Source organism: Chrysochloris asiatica, unplaced genomic scaffold (assembly GCF_000296735.1).
Source record: "Chrysochloris asiatica unplaced genomic scaffold, ChrAsi1.0 scaffold00037, whole genome shotgun sequence".
NCBI classification, from domain to species: Eukaryota; Metazoa; Chordata; class Mammalia; order Afrosoricida; family Chrysochloridae; genus Chrysochloris; species Chrysochloris asiatica.
In genome coordinates, this window is record NW_006408555.1 from 886,945 (window position 1) to 906,479 (window position 19,535).

Genomic DNA, 19,535 nt, shown 5'->3' on the forward strand with positions numbered 1-19,535 from the left:
GACGGAAGGAGGCAGGGAGTCAGGCCACTAAAAGAGAATCAGTTAAGGGCCTTGCAGCAGACAGTGCTGTCTAGCCACTTCCGACTCCTAGCGACCCTGTATAGGGTTTCCAAGGAGTGACTGGTGGGTTTGAACTGCTGACTTTGTGGTTATCAGTCCAGTGCTTACTCTACAGTGCCACTTCAGGACTCCTTCTTGTCTTGGTGCCCTGTTATGGTCACCAGGCGCTGCTGAGTCAGTAAAACAGAGCAAAATACGACTCAGTCTTGCGTCATCCGCACACCTGTGATAGTTGGGCCCCTCAGCATAGCCATTGTGTCGTTCCATCCCTGTGAAGCATGTCCCTGTTCCATTGACCCTCTATTATACCAACATGACATTTTTCTCCAGGGTCTGGTGCCTCCAGGATTACCCTGACGTTGAACACCCACATAGGAGCTTTCAAGAACAACGTTCTTTGTCATTTGCAAAGGTTCTAACAGTGTCTACCATCTTTTAGGTGCCCAGCAGGACTGCACCCAAGTGGCCCACTATGGCACCTGTTCAGTTAAGGCCCTTTCGCTTCCCATCCACTGAGACCTGCTTCCTGGGGCCTCTTTTCACCCAAGACAGTCACACTCAAATCTGCCCAAGATATAGGCATCCCTCGGGGCTATGTGGGCTCAGTGCCAGACCTCCACAGTAAAGTGAATATCATAATCAAGCAAATCACACAAAGTGTTTGGTCTCCCAGCGCATAGACTGTTGTCCATGCAACAGCATGGTGAGAAGTGAAATGTCGTGAGAATGAGCAGAGGATGACACTGAGACAGGAAGGAGACACAGTTTGTTGGTGGCTGAATAGACTAGCTCAGCCTTCAATTTGTAAAAGACGCAGTATCTGTGCACCGTGTGAACCGAGGTGTGCCGTAACCTGGTGTGTCTCTGAGCCTCTCGTTCTGATTCGAGGATATAAGCCCACAACCACTGTCGGGCATGGCATTTACCAATTGCACAGGGACTGATTGGTCCACAGGAGCTGAGGAAGTCCCATGCAAATAGCTGCCAATGGACACCCTGGGAGAGGCTCCCACTGGCCAGCAGATATGCCCAGGGCCACCAACTGCATGCCACCGCACACCTGCTCTGCTTGTAGGCCCCCAAGCCCACGGCTGGGAGACAACATGGTCCGGAGATGCAGTGCTCCAAACGACTGTGTGGCCTCAAGCTAGCTTCCACACATTTCTGAGCCTCAGTTACCCCATTTGTAAGAGGTCTATTAGTTTTCCCCCTCTATAAGCTGGGGGCGTGAGGATTGGACGAGATGCTCTGGGTACCACATCAGGCACAAGGAACAAGATGTTACTGCTGGGACTGTCCGGGCCTGAGAATTCATGTTGTTAAAGTAGAGGGTGGACCCTGCAGGGCTCCGAGAATGGGAGAGGGGCAGCATGTACCCCCTCAGCTGGGCACCTCTCCCAGAGCTGGGCACCTCTCCAAGGTGACTTGCCAGCTGACCCGCCCACATGGGCACCGCCTGGTGGCCCTGGCAGTGAGCAGGCTCGGTCACCCCCAATCCATCCAAGCTTGGCCAGCTTCCTGCCCCAGCTGGCTTACGGGCACAGGGTCCCCGTCTGGGCCACCTGCCCAGGGTCTGAGCCTCGTGGTGTCTCTAGGGGTGGGAGCAGCTTGTCACTGGAGCTCAGGGACCTGTGAGGAGCAGGGACCTGGGGGGCAGGGCTGTCTGTAAGGCAGCTACAGAGGGCCGTTGCGGCCTGGCTCCCACCCAGGTAAGTCTGTCTGTCTGTGCTACTGGCCCCTCAATACATCATTAGGAAGTACCTATCCTATCTAAAGTGTCTAGAAGCATTTTTGCCTATGGGCTGTGCTGGAAACATGGGTCTCCTGAGTCTACACACAGTCTGTCAGCCCAGGAACATCAGAGCTCTCCTCAGCATCACTGTGATGACCTGGCTCAGGGCCTTTCTCAGCCTGGCCTCTTGATACTCCATTTCTATTTGGTCTGAGAAGCCCAAAAGGACCCAGCTCTGAGCAAAAGCTTTGGGATGTCCCATGACCCAGCCTGGCCCCCAGAGCTCCTGCCCTCCCTCGAGCTCTGCCTATGACCTGGTTCTCTCCTGCCTGCCCCTCCCAGGCACTCAGCTCAGCAGCTGACCAAGGGCAGCAGGTCAGATGAAGGGCGGGTCAGGACGAGCCCGCTGAGGGGCCCGGGTGCCATGTTTGCCTTCTTTGGTTGTCCTTGGGGCTGGCTGCCGGCCCCACAGCCAGGCCTGGCATTGATGGTTCCCCACAGCTGTGGCCACACATGTGCCCGACCATCAGCAAGTGTCGGCCTGACAGGCAGAGGGGAGGAGGAGGGAGGGGCAGGGCGCCTGGTGGGAGGGAGGCCAGGCGGCTACAGCTGATGGGGACAGCAGGTGTCGTGGTAGCCGGGTGGCTGCTGTCACCAGTCCCCTCCCCCTCCACAGGACTGAATGGAGAAGGCCTCGTCCATCTGACTCCCAAGGGCCCTGGGGACAGAGAACGATTGGAGTCCCGGCAGTGTGTGGCGTGGGCATGTTCTCAGCATCTCTGAGTTTCCTTCCTTCTGGAGGGGCAGCGAGGCCACAGCAGTGGGTGCATGGGGACAGTGAATGACATTTCTTACTGCTCACCACAAAGAAGCTGCACGGCGCCTCCTCCAGGGTGGCCCTGGTGATGGAGAGTGGGTCTAGAATAAGGGAGATGACGTCACTGGCCTGACGTTTATAGCGGGGTGACGTCATTGTCCTGACGTTTATAGCGAGGGGAGATGACGTCATTGTCCTGATGTTTATGGCGAGGGGAGATGACGTCATCGTCCTGCCGTTTATAGCGAGGGGAGATGACGTCACTTCACTGTCCTGACGTTTATAGCGAGCGGGCAGGTACTGGGCTCCCAGACTATGGCCCCATCTCCACCTCCTCCCATCCCTGCTCAGCTCATGAATGGTGACCTCTGTAGGGTCTCCTTCAGTGCCACACCAGGACTCCTCGTATCACAGGTGGGATTCACCCACCCCCACGGCTCTGAACAGCTGCTGTAGAAAGCTGAGCCACCTGCCGCAGGCTTTCCCCCTGACGCCAGGTGAAAGGGAGGAGGCTCACACCGTCCCCTACCTGCAAAGACTGTCCCTGAATACCCTCTCCTTGTGAGTCCTCTTTGGGGAGCGCCGTCAGCCAGTGCTTGTTTCGCTCCCTCCCCCCACTTCGGTCCCCAGCACTGTCTCACTCAGGTCCCAGTGTTGGCACATCACCTGAATCCTGTTACCTGGTGGTTTCCAGTGACCAGGTGTCGAGGCTGCTGATTCTGCAGCCATAGCCATACGATGGGGTTTGGGAGGGCTGAGGCTGACCACAACCTCTGCTTTACTGCTCCTCAGAAACTTCCAGGACAGGCCAGTGGTCCAAGTAGAGGCTCCAGACCCCCCCAAAAAAGTACCCTCAGGGCGTGGTTCCTCAGAACGTGGCCTGGACCAGCAGCAGTCTCACCTGGGACTTGTTAGAGATGCAGGTGCCTCTGCTCTTACCTGTTGTTGTTGTTGTACTCTGGGTCTTAGCACACCTGATCTAACTGGGCTAGAGTGTGAGACTCACCACCTGGGGTACTGGGGGCATCTGGCTGCTGCATCCCGGATGCCTGACATGGGCTGCTAGGGGCCTGACTCTCTCCCAGAGCTCTCACCTGCAGGCCTCACCTGCCAGGCTCCTGAGCGGACACCTGACCCTAGGGCTGTGACCCTTTCCAGACCCTGTCTTTGGGCAGGACAGAACACTGGGGACCCTGGGGACCAGCAAGCTCTCTTCTTCTGTATGATTTCAGACTGAGCCCAATGCTGGTCAAAAACTCACCATTTCCCACCCCTATCTCTCCCAGCAGACAGGAAGGAGAGGAGGACAGCAGCGATGCCCGACTCCCCAGCCGAAGTGAAGACGCAGCCCCGGTCCACTCCTCCCAGCATGCCGCCGCCACCACCTGCAGCGGCCCAGGGAGCCTCGAGACACCCCTCCTTCACGCCCCACACACGTAAGTGACCTGAAGCCAGGCTGTGGATGAGTGGACGCAAAGTAGGTAAAGCAGGCAGGTACCTCCAGGGAGCCCTCAGCTCCAAGGTCCCAAGCCTGGATGTGATTCCAGTAATGTAAGGCCCTCCCATCCTGGACAGACAAGGTCCTGGTGAGCGCTGGATAAGACTGAGCATCATGGCCAAGGACCATGCTATGTAGATACTGGTTTCAGCTCTATTAGGTTCTAGCTGTGTGACCTTGGGCAAGCTGCTTACCCTGTCTGTACCTGGGGTGCCTCATCTCTTAAATCCTGCCTTACAGGCTGTTATAGGGTTACAGAGTTAGCATGGTTCTAAAGTTTGTACTTCCCAAGCCCTTGTTCTCCCTGTTGTCCAGGGCCAGATCCAATCCAGAAGGTAAACAGAGCTCAGAGAGGGATGGAATTTCCCTAAGGTCACACAGTAGTTTACCTGTGTGCAGGTGAACTCCATTGAACCCTGCAGCCTGCTGTCTGTGGAGAAAGTGAGATGGGGGCTCAGGTGTCAGGGTACCGAGCCAGAGTGAGGACAAACAAGTCCAGTGCCACCGGGACTCAGCAGTGTGAGGATGCCAGCTGTCATGGACTGAGGCCTGCCACCCTGGGAAGACTTGGGTTTAAGCCTACTCCGGGTGTGCAGCGCTTGGGTGTCTGTGTTAGACTGGAGCTGGATTGGTGTGGGAAGCAGGGACCATGTGCATTGGGAGCCGTCTGCAGAGCTGCAATCCCAACCTGCCAGGCTGTACTCTTGGTGACCACCAAGGCCATCTCGGGAGGATGGTGGCCTTGGACACTCCATGCAGGCACTCCACTCAGACCCACTGAAGAGCAGCCTTGCGGGGCAGCTTCTAAATGGTTCTAAAGGAAGGTGCCGGAACCTCAGGAAGATGGTTGTTTTCCGGTGACTTTGGGGTCCTAAGCTGTTGGGAAGAGGAAGACACCCCCAGGTTTGGGTTGATGTGAGTGACAGCCTTGTTCTCGGTGTTGGAAAGAATACACATGCTACCTTATTCCATGTTAAGGGACCAAGAAGCCCCATACCTGGAGGACCCTCCTCAGGGTTTGGAACCCAAAGAAAGCCCCTCTGGGGAAGGGTCTCAAACTCCTCGACCTCAGGTCTTCCCTTCTGCCTACTCAAGACTCAGTGGGACAGAGAGATAGCCCACGCCTCCCAACCTGGTTCCCGGAAGTGCAGACTTCAGAACCAGATGTTCCTGACAGGATGGCCTGGGATCAGCTGGGTTTTCTGGACTTTTCTTTGCCTCAGGTCCATGAACAGATGTGAGGACACTGGGTACATGCATTTGGGCCCACGTGCTCTGCCCACTGCGTCCTTCAGACCCCACCCCGCCATGGGTCAGAATACCATCATTATTGAAGGAACAGGGAGGGAGGGAGGGGAGATCAGAAGTTCTACCGGCTGCCTTGGAGGTAATCTCTATAGGTCCTTAAACCTCGTAATTCCCTGGAGGTTGGCGATTAACCGCCTTCGCACACCTGGCCAGCCGCAGCCTGGGTGGCGGGCTCTGCTGTCTTGGCACCGGAGAGGGACTGGCTTCCCAGCCAAGCTGACGAGAGACTGACCTTGAACCAGAGCTTGAGGCAGTGTTTTTTGTTTTGTTTTTTTGCCTGGCGTCTGTCCTGACCCACCCTTCAGGGTTCAGCAAGAATTCATTTTGGAACTAAAGCCACAGTGGCTGTGGATGTAGCAGGAGGGTTGAAGGAAGCAAAAGCTCTGAGCTACTGACAGCTAGTGGAATCCTCAAAGGGCTAATGTTCTATCCTACCATTGATTGCCTTCTGTGACAGGGGGCTCACTACCAGCGCTAACAGGGTTATCATCGAACTTAGGCAAGTCAGATCGTTCTGCCAGTTTGGTGTGTTCTCCCTGCTCCTGGGTTTCCTTTTGGAACCACAATTATCTTGTCTGTGGATGAAAACTCCAAATCCTAAATCTGCACAGCTTTAAAACCCACAGCTCAAGCCCTAGGTCCCTTGAGGATGGTGCTGAATAGAGTTACTAAGTATCTTCTTGGAAGAAACAGCCTGTCCCACTCACCCTGATGGACACAGCGTGAAATCCTCATGGCCGCTCAGGTGGTCCAACCACGTGCTACCTGGGAGACCCCCAGTTCAGCCCTGCCTTAAGAGGAGAAACCTGAGGCTCAGAGAGGACTGGGTGACCGAACCCCATCTCTAGAAATACTATTGAGAGGTGGAGGGGGGAGGGCTGGCCCTTTTCCTGACAGAGTGTTTTTCTTATTTTGCTTACAGATGGAGAAGACGGACCTGTGACGTTTCTGCCCTATGGCCGCTATCATGGCTGCCTAAAATGGTCCATGGTCTGTCTCTGTAAGTAAAATAACAGAAACATAGCTTCCAGGGATCTCTGTCAGGCTCCCCAGGAGGAGCTCCCCTGTCCTCTGCACCCCCAGTATGGACTAGGCCCTGTTAGTCCAACCACCCAAAGTCCAAGAGGGGGCAAGGAGCTCAGAGCATTCAGGGGCAAGTTAGGTATCCTTGACCTGGCTCCCCAACTGCAAAACTCCGCTCGAAGTGCTGTGAGAAGGCAGAAAGACTTCTGCCAGAGATGGAGCTGCAGACTAGGAGGCATGTGGAGGGCACACCCAGCTTGGTCACGGGACCTCCACCATGCCTCCGTTTCCCCAGTTGTGAGCAGACATCAGCGCAGTACCCCCTGCTGAGGGGGACTGCAGGGGGCAGTGAGGAGATGAGGCCGGTCATGTTGCCCACCCTGGGCGATCTGTGTCCGCTGTCTGCCCGGTCCATGGAGCCCATGGTACGGCAAACAGAAGTGATCCTCAGGATGCTTGTCAGCGGGTGGGGCCTGCTAACCACAGCCAATCAGATCAAGCTCTGAGAAAGTTGCTTGAGGTGGAGGGAGGGCCTAGGATGCCCGACGTGTTGAGTTGGCATCATGGCTGTACAAGTACCCTGAGGGTGCTTCTCCTTGTCCTGTGCCAGCTATGTGGCCACCGAATGAACCCTTGTGACTCTTCCTGGTGGTGATGGGGTTACTCCTGGCCCCAGGGGGAGGTCCTGCCTTAAGCTCCAGGCCAAGGGGACTAGTCAGAGGACTCTTTCTGGGGTCTTCGTCCTAGTCCGACCCCGCCCTCTGCCCCAGCGCCGGGGAACTTTGAGGATGCTAGTGTGTGCCCCAAACCTCAGCCAGGGACACGTGTGCGGTTTAACTTAGTAACACACCTGTCGCGGAGTAAAAGCACTTGTGGCCGGAGGTTATTTTCGGAGTCTCTTTAGCAAGCTGCTGATACTGCCCTGCGGCTGGCGGGAGGGAGCAAGCAGGCAAGCAGGCCTCGGAGGACCCGGCGTGGAGGGCACAGCCGGTAAGGGCGGCAGGGAGGCTGTCCAGGCTGAGGCAGGAGCTGACGGGTGCACAGGTCGGTGAGGGAGCGGTCTGGTGGACACAGAGCGTCAGGGAGATGGGTGGAGGTGTGGGTCCTGGAGCTGGTGTGCTTGGAACAAGGAATAAGCCCTGCTGTGCGAGGTCTCCGTGGTGACCGCCTGTATCTTGGCCAGCATGTGTGCGAGGGTTCACGGTGGGATTCACAGGAGCTAGTCGTGAGAGAAAAAATCAGTGCATGGCGAGACCTGTTCTTGTCAATGGTTCCTTGGACAGAGCCTCGCAAGGGACAAGGGACAAGGGCAGAAGGAGGCCAGGTGCCCTGGGCCATGTGTTCCTTATCAACCCCCCGCTGCTAACAAGGAGGCTCTGCCTGAGAACCCATGTGTCCCTTGTAAGATCGTTTAAACTAGGGATGCAAACAGGTTCCAACATGCAGGAGCCACTGACCTGGGAGCTGGGATAAGAAGGCTTCCGAGCTTGGGTAGCAAAGTGCTGGGCTGATACCCAGGTACCTGCCTTAGGAAGGGGAGATGCGGCATATAGGCGTGCTTTCCTGAGCCCACCCTCAACTTCAGATCCACACTTTCCAAACCTTGATAAGTAGGGAGCCCCTTGTTGAAAAGAAAGATGGTACAACACCCCTCCCATTCATGAGCCAAGCAGAGCCTCTCTGGCTTGAGGGGGTAACCCAAGTTCTAAAGACCAAAGCATGGGGCAAAGGCAGGGCCACTTCAGAGTCCAGGGCTGGGCAGAGCAGGCCATAGTAGAAAAAGAAGCTGAGGCCAGGCCTGAGCCACGTGCAGACCACACCTGGGCTAGTCTAGGCCATCCTGTCTTATTTAACCGGACTGCATCGTCCATGACACTGAGTCCATGAACGTGGCCTGCATCTGTCTGCATGTCCTCCTGAGTCTGAGCATTAAGAACCTACTGGGTATGGGGCCTACAGCTCGACAGCAGCCCACAGTGGGGCCTGTGAGACTCGGGAGATCTGGAGGACAAACACAGACCCTACACCAGCCAAAGGGGCAAACTCAGGCAGGGTCCTCCTCAGAGTTGCTGCTGCTGCCCAGGCCTGGGGCCACCACCCTAGCGGTTGTTCTTGTCTGTATTGCCATCACTGTTGGCACTTATGCCCACTCTCCACCCACAGTGATGAGCGGTGGCAGCCATTCACCGACGACCATCAACGGTGCCCCGTCCACGCCCAATGGCTTCAGCAATGGCCCAGCCACCTCATCCACGGCTTCCCTGTCCACACAACACCTGCCTCCGGCCTGTGGCGCTCGGCAGCTCAGCAAACTCAAGCGTTTCCTCACCACCCTGCAGCAGTTCGGCAGTGACATCTCCCCAGAGATCGGGGAGCGGGTGCGCACCCTGGTGCTGGGGCTCGTGGTGAGTTGGGGGCTTGTGGAGGACCACCCCTCACACACAGAGGCTATGCTTCACTCTCACAGTGGGGAAGCCAGGGGAGAAGGCTGGGCTCAGGCCCTGAGCTGTCCCGATGTGGCCTTTCTTCTTAGAACTCAACGCTGACCATTGAGGAATTTCACTCCAAGCTCCAGGAGGCCACCAACTTCCCCCTGCGGCCATTTGTCATCCCCTTCCTGAAGGTAAGCAAGCCCCCTCCTTACTGCGGTGGCCTCTCTGGGGGACATCAGACAGACCTCTCACTAGTTACAACTGCAACGTAGTTGTCGTGTGGCCTTTCCGGGCCCCAATCCAACGCTCTGAGACCGATGAGTTCTGTTTTCACATCCAGTATCACTCATTCAATAAGAGCATGTGGGAGCACCTATGACATGCCAGGAAGTATAGGAGGCTCCAGGGCACAGTGGGAACGAGGCAGACAAAACTGATGCCCTGGGGGAGGGCTGGTGATCAATTTCACCATCCGTTAGCATTCATAGAGAACTGAGGAAATGCTCAGGAAGTCTCTGGGGGCCTTTCAGTGGGGGTCTGAAGGAGGTGAGGGAAGGCTCTGTGTGGATCGTGAGGACAGAGCCTTCCAGGTGGAGAGACCAGCACGTGCAAAGGTCCTGAGGCAGGAGAGTGTCTGGCAGGTCTTAGGAACAGTGAGGGGTAATGAGGAGGAGGTGAGGGCGGCAGGTGGGTGGACAGCCAGGCAGGCAGGCAGTAGAGGACGGAGGATTACATGCAAATGACTTAGGTGGTCAAACAAGTCCAGCACTGGATAAACAGTTGATGCTCAGAGCAGCTGTGGTGTCTAGGAGCTCGTGAGCCACTCAGACCTTCAGACTCCAGCCCAGATCTGTGCACTGAGAGTCTGCATTTTCACAAGACCCTGAGGGATGCTTATGCACGCTAAGTGTTGGAAAAACACAGGCCTAGTCCCCATTCAATGGTGTCTTCGTTGCTGTCCTTGCTGGACTGCAATGCCTGGAGAAGTATTGGAGGATGACTTACCTAGAGACTCTGTAGGATAAACCCCAAAGTTGGTGGTTCAAGCCCACCAGTTGTTCCTCAAGAGACAGATGAGGTTTTCTGCTCCCACAAAGATGTACAGCATTGGAAGTGCTCTACCAGATTGCTATAAGTCTGAACGGAGTGAAGGGCAGTTAACAACAACTTCTCGAGGACAGGCGTCCCAGGCACTAGGGGTCCCCTCCCCCTCAAGTGCCACCATCTCCAGCCACTAGTTGATAACGATTACTCTCTACCTGTCGTCTCCCTACCCCAGCCCTGGTAGTCTGTGGTTCATCAGTCAGGCCATCCTGACCTCCCTGCTCTGTGCCTCAGTTTCTCCAACTGCGGCTATTGAGAGGGTTATGCTCAGTGTTTGCTGGATACCAATCGTCACGGTCTAGAAGTTTAAAGATGCCCTTGGACAAGAGATACTTGGCAAAGCGCTTCACTCCCAACTCCACTGACCACCACCCAAAAGCCCCATGCAGGGCAGGCATTCCCTATGTGCAGGGTTAACAAACAGGGAGCCGGATTTGAACCTGGACCCTAAAACTCCAAATCTCACAGCCCGGGCAGAGCATACAGCCAGCACCTTGCTCCCTCCAGTACATGTTGGGAGACCCCATGCTGCACCCCCACATCCACCTCCTACTCCTAGCCCCTTGCTCACACCCCCGCCCTGCTCACACTCCCAGGCTGGTGACAAAGGCACTGCTGGCAGTGAAGCAGCATTTGGGCCCATCTGGCAATCATTTGCAATTCATTAGGGGCCCTCCCCAGCTCCCCTCATCTTCTTTCAACTTACTGCTGACTCTGCCGCCTCCCATCTTTGGGGACACAGAGCACAGGCTGATGCTGTCAGATCAAATATTTGCAGCAGATGTCCTGGCCCAGCGTCAGCTGCCCCTGTTTATCCGGGAGCAGAGGCCGGGAATACAGCCCTTGTCCTCCGGCCCGGCCCCCAGCCAGCCAGCCGGGAGCTCCATCTCACTTTGCACCACCACTTGGGCCCAGTCCTTCCCACAGTGGGCATCAGACAGGACACTCCCTGGCCTGGCACTTCCTGCCTCACTTTCTCCTCTGCCCTCCAAGGCACATAGGGGTTGTGGAGCTTTAGACCTAGATCCTTCAAGGCAGTAATTCAGCCCTGAATGTGAGGGGCCTGCCCACTTACTCCCTTCTGCTGGGAACCCACACAGGACCTTTGTCTGTGACCCGGTCTAGGACCGAGGGGGTTGAAAATGAATTCCAAATCATCTCCCAGACCTGGCGCTTCTGGGGGAAAGCCAGGAGAATTTAAAAATAAAAATGAAAAATAGTTGCAGGCCAGCTCCATTTCAGGACTTGCTTATTGCATGCCTGCTGATCCCGCCTCCAGTACTGGAGCAGCGGAAGGCGAATGCGCCCCAGCAGGGTGAACTGCGGCCCCCACTAGTCCGTAGCCTCATCTGCCTGTGGGTAACCTGATGGAGATTCCCGGTGCACCAGCCTGCTCCATAACATGACTGGGGGATCCCCATCGACCTACAGCATCCTTCTAGAAAAGCCGTGGGAACTATGGCCAAGAGAGTGGGCTTGGACCAGCTCGAAAGTCAGGCTCTCTCCAGGATAAAGATGGTGGTGATTTCTACTTCACAGAGTGTGGGGTCAGTGGGGTTAATTCACAGGTAGCACCTGGAAGTTGGAGAGGCCACGGCGGCCACGCCTTTATTGAGTAGGCAGGCTGCGGCGGACCACTGAGGTGCAAGCATTCATGCGGGGTCTCCCGTGTACCAGCCCAGTTGCCTTGAGTGGACTCAACTCCTGAAGAGCCCACCCATGAGTATCGGAGTAAGACTGTGTTCATTGGTTGATTTTCACGAGTAGATCACAGGCTTTGCTCCTAGGCACTTCTGGGTGGACTCGAACCTCTAACCTTTTGGAATATGTTCAGTGGGAGACAGTCACTGTCATCGTTATTGGTACAGATGCTAGTCTCCCGCTGGCCTGACTATTTCCAGGACCGTGGCCCTGGACTTTTCTGCAGCACCAGACCCTTCACTCAGATGACAAAGTTGAGGTTCAGGGGCCCAGGGTTGTGGTTAGACAGGCTAGTCAGAGGCTCTTGGAGACAAAAGTAGGACCACTGACCCGGAGGAATTGACATGGTTGTGCCTGTGTAGCCCCCACCCCATTTCTTCTGGGCTAAGGATGAACAGTGGCCCCATCCCCTAGCCAAGGACTGCTGAATGTCCGGGTCACATGGCTGGGGCTGCCCATCCCCAGGCCCCCTCTTCCCGGCCACTCCACTGCAGAAGCAGGGAGATGCTGCCCCGCCCAGCCAGCCTCCCCTGTGGCCTGGCTCCCAGCTGGCCCCAGCTGGCCAGGCCTCCAGATGTTCCCACTGCCCTGATAGCAGCCAGCCGGTGCCCTGTGTGTCCCTCCCCTCTGTGGCCCAGGGCGGCCACTTGGGAGGAGAGAAGACGGATGTTTGGCGTCTTCAAACCTCTCTGGGACCATATTTCCCAGCTCATGCTCCTAACGTGGTCAACAGATGGTGGGCTGGCCTCCATTCTGCTATCTAAGTAGAAAAACAGGCCTGGCAGCAGAGCTGCTAGAAAAATGCATCAGGATGCGTGATTGGGTCCGGAGGATAGGCTCATGGGGGGTGGGCAGGCAGAGACGGCTCTGAAACGCCATGAGAAAATTGGGGAATTGTATTTATTTACCAATACTTAGAACTGCTGGCTCTCCCAAGCGGCCTGATGCTGGGCCTCCGTCCAGCATTCTTGGCCCGCCTGCCCTCCCTCCCTTCTGGGAAGATGCTGGGGAAGTAGCACAAGGAGCCCAGCAGTGCATGCTGGGAGGCTGCCGGCACCAGGGTCCAGCTGGCTGGAAAGGCAGGAGGAGGCAGTGGTCAGTACAGAATGCTGGTGGTCTGGATCTGCATCTAAATTTTGCTGTGTGCCCCGGGCACGTCAGTCAACCCCTCTATGCCATAAGATGTGGAACCGAGTCAGCCAGCTCCCATCGCCAGATGGTGGTGAGCAGCCATGTTAGGGGCTTGGCAAAGGGTGGGCCCAGAGAAGGGACATTCAGAGTCCAGACTCCACGCTCTGTTTAAGGCTCTGGCCTGAGGGTGGAATCCCCAGGAAGTGGGAGAGGAGCCGGTGTCTGCTAGGTCATGACAGATCATTACATGTCAGGGTCCACTGGCTGTGTGCCAGACCTGGCCACTCACCTCTGCATAGTGGGGTAGAAGCTGGGGGTACTAGTTACATCATCATCACTCCACCGTTCCTCACCTTCTCCAGTTTGGGGGTCTGTAAAGGCTCAGGTCCCTGCCACACCCTTGGATAAGTCATTGCCCCCCCACCCAAGAGGCATTGCAATTCCCTGGTTAGAATCAAGGTCCATGGCCCAGCCCTCAGCCGAAGCTCTCTCTGCTCCCGTCTGAGCAGGGCTGTGCTCCATGCTACTCTTCAAGGAGCCCAACACCACCTTCCTCTTGCCCCCTGCAGGCCAACCTGCCTTTGCTGCAGCGGGAACTTCTGCACTGTGCCCGCCTGGCCAAGCAGACCCCCGCCCAGTACCTGGCTCAGCATGAGCAAGTTCTGCTGGATGCCAATGCCTCTTCCCCCATCGACTCCTCGGAACTCCTGCTGGAAGTCAACGAGAATGGCAAGAGAAGGACCCCCGACAGGTACCCTGGATCAGGACGCGTACTTAGGGTGGGGAAATTCAGCCAGGATGCCAGGGTTCTAGGGCTGAGAGAGTGTGGGTTCATACTAGGTTACATTTGATATGCAATGAGATGTGCGTTAATACCATGTTACGTTCTATAGATGAGAGGTGGCTTGGGAGTAGCATTCTATGGGAGATGAGTTATGGGTTATTATGTTGCATTCTATGGGAGATGGGATATGGGTTGATATTATGTTGCATTCTATGAGAGGAGAGCCTGGTAAAGTTCAGTCTAACCTGCTGTACAGGTTACTCTACCCCAGCCTGCCCCTGTCCCATGGAGCAAGGCCTCATGGGGCTTCAGATGCCCTCCCAGAAGTCCTTGAGCGCCCTAGGAGGACAAGGAAGGGGTTTAAGGAAGTCTATCTAGTGGAAAGCACTCTGTGTGCTCTCCTGGTGCTAATGCAGACCCCATGTGTCCGGGATTCCGAGGCCCTTAAAAGTGCTTGTCCTGCTGTAGTCCAAAGGAGCAGCTAGTCTCTGGTCACAAGAGTTCCCTCAACCAGAGGCTTCAGCTTCTTGAGCACTGTGTCCAGGAACCCACAGAGCAGGGACAGGATGGATTGAGGTTCGCTCCAGCCATAGGGAAGGAGGGGAGCATAGGAGAGTATGGGAGACTGGTCTAATTTCTCTTGTTGCCCCACCCTCTCTGCCTGTTTCCCCTACTTCTCTCTTTCTGCTGTGTGTTTGTTCTCTCTGGCCACATCTCTATCCTGCTTGCACCCTCACCAACTGGACTCATGGGTCTGTGCCCACTGGCCCCCACCTGTTCTTTGGGCTAGGACCAAAGAGAACGGGTCAGACCGAGACCCACTGCACCCTGACCTCAGCAAACGGCCATGCACCCTGAGCCCTGCCCAGCGCTACAGCCCTAGTAATGGGCTGCCCCACCCCACCCCACCCCCACCGCAGCACTACCGCCTCGAGGACATGGCCATGGCCCACCACTTCCGGGACTCCTACCGCCGTCCTGAAGCCCGGGAGCTACGGGAACGCCATCGGCAAGTTGGTGAGCAGTGTGTGGCGGAGGTGGGCACAGGTGTTCATGTGTGTTAGCATAGCTCCAGGTGAACTTGCGTGTGTGAGCCCCAGCATGTGTGTGTGCATGTGAACACACTGCCTGCCTCCTGGCCCTTGTCTGTCTAGGAAAGATACTGAAGAAGTAGTTTCGAGGGAAGATCTGAGGGGGAGCTAACCTCAGGATAAGAAGAGAGGCCACTCAGTGGGTGCCTCCAACTTAGCTTGACCAAAGCAGTCAGGGGGCCATGCCTTTGAGAGTAAATTAGGCTGGGTGCTCTGAGGCAGTACCACCCGATTTCACCTCCCCACAACCTCTCTGTGCCTCTATTTCCCTCTCTGGTATTGGGCCCTTAGAATGTGTGAGGACTGAGCTGACCACACCCAGACCTTCGGTCAGAGGCCCAGTGGTTACTGAAAGCAGTCACATCCGCCCGAGCATGGGTCCCCCACCCCCCCATACTGCACCCCCGTGTGCACTCTCTTCTCCCAGTCAGTAGGGAACCGGTACTGTTAGCACACCCCCAGCATGAATGCAGAGACTGAGGGCCAAGTCTCACAGCCACGTCATCCTGACCCTGACCTCACCTGACCTCCCCAACCACCACCCCATCTGTATTGGGAACAGGATGAATAAGTCCCAGGACACCCCAGCATCCAGGGGGAAGTGGCATCCTGGGTCACTGATGGGACCCCAAGGTAGGGTCAGCTGGGACCTGTGTCCCCACCCCCACCTGGAAAGAGTTTCCAGCAGTCTGCCAGGCAGCAGGTGATGGTGTCTGGACTGCTACCGCCTCGGCTCGGGCAGGTGCTAATCCCTCCTGCTTCTGCTAATGCAAAAATAAACACCAGCTGCCCAGCCATCCAGCCCCTATTTTGGTTGGGGCACTGGTTGGCACAGTCCCTGGCTCTGCAGGAGATAGGACGGGGGTGGGGTGGGGGGTGGAATGGGGCAATCAGAGTGCCTTCACCTTACGCAGTTGGGGGAAATGTGTAGGGTGTAGGGAGCTAGGAGGTCCTTGGGGGAGAAGTAAGACAGAAGATAGCCCTGCCCGGGACACATTCTGTGGATGCTGGGATATAAAACAAACAGTGGGGTATAAACCCCAGGAGGAAGTGGGGAGTCAGATATGGTTGGACTCCTGTACTTTTTCAGTTCAGGGGTGCTTTGGTTCTTTTACCAATGGAGTAGGGTACCCCAGTTTTTTCTCAGTTTAGGGGGCCTGGCAGACTTGGTCAAGCTCAGTTTACTCTTGCCACATCCCCCCTTGGCTAGCTGCCTTGGACAAGTGTATCCCACAACTGCCCTCAGTGTTCTCATCTGTGTAATGGGAGTAATGGAGGAACCTGCCTCAGAGGTGTACTCGTGGTTAGATAAAGCTCCCAGTACCGGTCCCTACACGGGACTTCATCCTTGTGGGCATAGTAACTCATGTTCTTCCACCCCCAATTTACTCCCCTGTGCTTGTGCCCCTGGCAGGGCAGGGAAACTGAGGCACAGAGAAGCAAAGGACCTCAGGTCACATGGGGCCCCAGGTCATCAGCCTCCAGCTTTGCCAGACCCCACTGTATCCCTGTCAAACTGGGGTTATGACAACACTCACTTCATACGATCCAGCAGATAAGCCTGCACGTGCCCTCTAGGGTCAGCTGAACCTGGGGACACAGAGTGGACAGGACTGGGGAACTGATGCAGCTAGGGTGGAGGTGGGATGAGCATAGAAAAGAAAGACTCACGGAACGAAGGGCTGCTGAACAAGAGAGGTCCTACAATCTGGGCTTTGAGGAATGTGTAGGAGTCTGCTGGATGAGAGACAGCAGAGCCGGGGGGTGGGGTGGTACTGGTGGTGGAACCGGGAGGTCCTTGAAGGCTTTGGGCATTAGTGAGGCCTCTCAGTGAGGTCAGGGGTTCTTAGCAGTGGGGAGGAGGGATAGAAAGGGTGCAAAGGGCTAGACTGAGAGACAGAGGAGAGGTGGTCAAGGCTACCCCTCCCCTAGCTTTCAGGGTGTGTACCACCCTGGTCCTCAGCCTCCCCTCTCCCTGTCCCTGTCCCTGTCCCAGTGGTGCATGGATCCCGGCAGGAGGAGATCATCGACCACAGGCTAACAGAGCGCGAGTGGGCAGAGGAGTGGAAACATCTTAACAGTGTGAGTCCAGGGCACAGCCGATGAGGCAGAGAGGGCAGAGCTCAGCGCCCTGGCCTGTGAGGGGCACAGCCTGTCCCTTCACCCAGCCAGAACACTCCAAGACAGCCTCTGTTCACTGGCCCTTCCCTGGAAAACCCCAAAACGTTTAGGGAGGGCAGCAGGCAGAACCCCCGGAGCCTGCTCTTCCTGCCATTTGGGCTGTCTCCCAGGAAAGAATCCTAGGGTGTTCTGACTTGGGGGGGCAGGCGGAGAGTGTCATCCTTAGCAGCGCTGACCCTGCCAGATCCCAGTGGGTACAGAACTGCGCGCTCAGTTCTGATGCTCACAGCACGCTGGAGCCCCAGGATCGCCACAAGGGGGCGCCTTGGTCCCTCTAGGCCAAGGCCTCTTCATTCTAGTCCCACCCCCATTCGCCCTGGCCACGCCCCAGTCGCGCAGGTGGCTGTTAGCAGACTCCATCGAGCACCTGGTTGTCCCTGTGGGTGGAGCTCTCTGGACACCCCCATGGGTTGAGCAGAGCAAGGGTCCAGGAACCTGAGCCCACCTGGCCATGCACCCCCGCAGCTCCTAAATTGTATCATGGACATGGTGGAGAAGACGCGACGCTCGCTGACCGTGCTGCGCCGTTGCCAGGAGGCTGACCGCGAGGAACTCAACCACTGGCTTCGGCGCTACAGTGACGTCGATGACCCGAAGAAGACCTCTCCGCCTGCCCCCCGCCCCCTCAGCAGCTCCACCGATGGCCCTCCAGCAGGTGGGTGCCGCCCCCACCCCCAACGCATGCACAGAGAGCCTCCCATGTGAGCTGGAAAACCGCCACCCCCAACAGTGCACTATGAAGAAACACCAGCTGACCCTATGCAGGTCAGAGTGGAACTTTGCCCCATGGGTTGTCAATGGCTGAGTTTTGGAAACAGTACAGGCCTTTCAGATCCCCCATTGGGTGGACTTGAACCTCCGTCTTTCAGTTAGCAGCCAATAGTGTTAACTGTCTGTACCACCCAGAGACCCCTTCACTAGGAAAGGGGTTTCTGTCACTTTACACCAAAGTGCCGCACTCATGGGTACCAAGGGGTAACAGCCATCTGTCCAGGCTGCCTGCTCAATCTTCAGTTCCTTGGCCCTGGGACTCTCCAGCTCCTGGCCATGGCTCTGCCCCAACCCCTGGTCCTCAGGGAAGCGCATGCTCACATCCTGCCCCCAGTGTGACCAGCTGGCAGCCACCCTGTGGTCACACTGCCCCTCTGTTTCAGATACCCACCGTGAGTTTGTGCCCAGAACCCTGTCCGGCTACATGCCCGAGGAGATCTGGAGGAAGGCTGGTGAGTGAGGGGCAGTTCTGAGGGTGGACTGGATGGCGGTCCGAGCCCAAACCCTCCCTGGGGCTGACACCTGGTCCCCACAGAGGAGGCGGTGAATGAGGTGAAGCGACAGGCCATGTGTGAGCTGCAGAAAGCCGTGTCTGATGCTGAGCGCAAAGCCCACGAACTCATCAGCACAGAGCGGGCCAAGATGGAGCGGGCACTGGCTGAGGCCAAACGGCAGGCCTCAGAGGATGCGCTGACTGTGGTCAACCAGCAGGAAGACTCCAGCGAGGTGGGCCACCCGCACTGTCCTTCCTGCCCCCTGCCCCAGCCTAGCCCCGCAAACCCAGAGATGGCCAGGTGTGGGACGGGGACTGGAGAGGCCTGGTGGCTGGCCAAGGTCCCATCTTAGTTTTCACAGCAGCCACCCCTGTGGAGCAGGTGGTAAGAGGCTGGCTGCTGTGACGGCCCTGACCTCCCCAACCATCCCCTCTGCCCTCCTCGCTTGCAGAGTTGCTGGAACTGCGGACGCAAGGCCAGTGAAACCTGCAGCGGCTGCAATGTTGCCCGCTACTGTGGCTCCTTCTGCCAACACAAGGACTGGGAGAAACACCACCACGTGTGTGGCCAAGGCCTGCAGGGCCCCACAGCTATGGGCACCAACCCTGGCCCCGGGCAGCCCGAGGACACCGCTGGCCTGGGCCCCACCCTACCCATGGGCTCAGCTAGCCCCAGCGAGACCGGCTCTGGAGGACCCTCCCGCCCCGGGTCCCCTGGCCCGCCTGGCCCACTGGATGCCGCGCCCCGCTGACCCTCCCAGACCCCGATGCCTGGCCCGTGGATGCCAGGCCCTGCTGACCCCTCTTGGCCTGCTAGATGCCCGGCCCTGTCCGGCTGGCCCCAGGGAGCCCGGCCCACGGAGTCGCTGCTGCTACTGCTCCTCTCCAAAAGAAAACAGAACCAACGAGGCTGTGTCCAGTGCAGCTTCCTCAATGACCTCCTGACCACCTCGCTCTCAGAAGCCTCCACAGACGGACAGATGGACGGACGGACGGGGTTTGGGGCAGTGTCGCTGATGGTCGCCGGGGGAGGTGCCTCAGTGACCCGCCCGGCCCCTCCCCCGCCTTCTGTTTCTCGCGCTCTTCCTGGCTCTCGTTTATTTTTCTCTTTGTGAACTTCACATACTTGGTTTTTAATGAAAAAAATCCAATTGTTTGGTGGCTTATATTTTCAGGGAAAAAATTTGTGGTTTTTATTTTGTTTTATTGGCAAAAAGAGCGACTCTGAAATGGACAAATGGTGGGGTTTTCTTTTCTCCCCCTCCCAACTAACAAAGGGAAGAGAGAGCCACTCTTTTCTGGCCGAGAATCTGAGCTGCTGTCCTTCTGGTTCCTGGGCCACACATGGACGCCGCCAGGACAGTCGGAAGATCACAGCAGGCTCAAAACGTATTTTTTATTTCAGTTTC

General features: G+C 56.8%; 1 protein-coding gene across 1 annotated transcript; it reads left to right on the forward strand.

Annotated features, from left to right (window-relative positions):
• The first annotated feature begins 3,903 nt into the window (after positions 1 to 3,903).
• Positions 3,904 to 18,878, forward strand: CBFA2T3 (core-binding factor, runt domain, alpha subunit 2; translocated to, 3). Its single transcript, XM_006860104.1, has 11 exons — positions 3,904 to 4,045; positions 6,338 to 6,415; positions 8,602 to 8,843; positions 8,972 to 9,061; positions 13,376 to 13,557; positions 14,381 to 14,607; positions 16,678 to 16,763; positions 17,328 to 17,517; positions 18,017 to 18,085; positions 18,169 to 18,359; positions 18,579 to 18,878. The coding sequence occupies exons 1-11, from the start codon at positions 3,925 to 3,927 to the stop codon at positions 18,876 to 18,878; spliced, it is 1,776 nt and encodes a 591-aa protein (XP_006860166.1). The 5' UTR covers positions 3,904 to 3,924.
• The last annotated feature ends 657 nt before the right edge of the window (positions 18,879 to 19,535 follow it).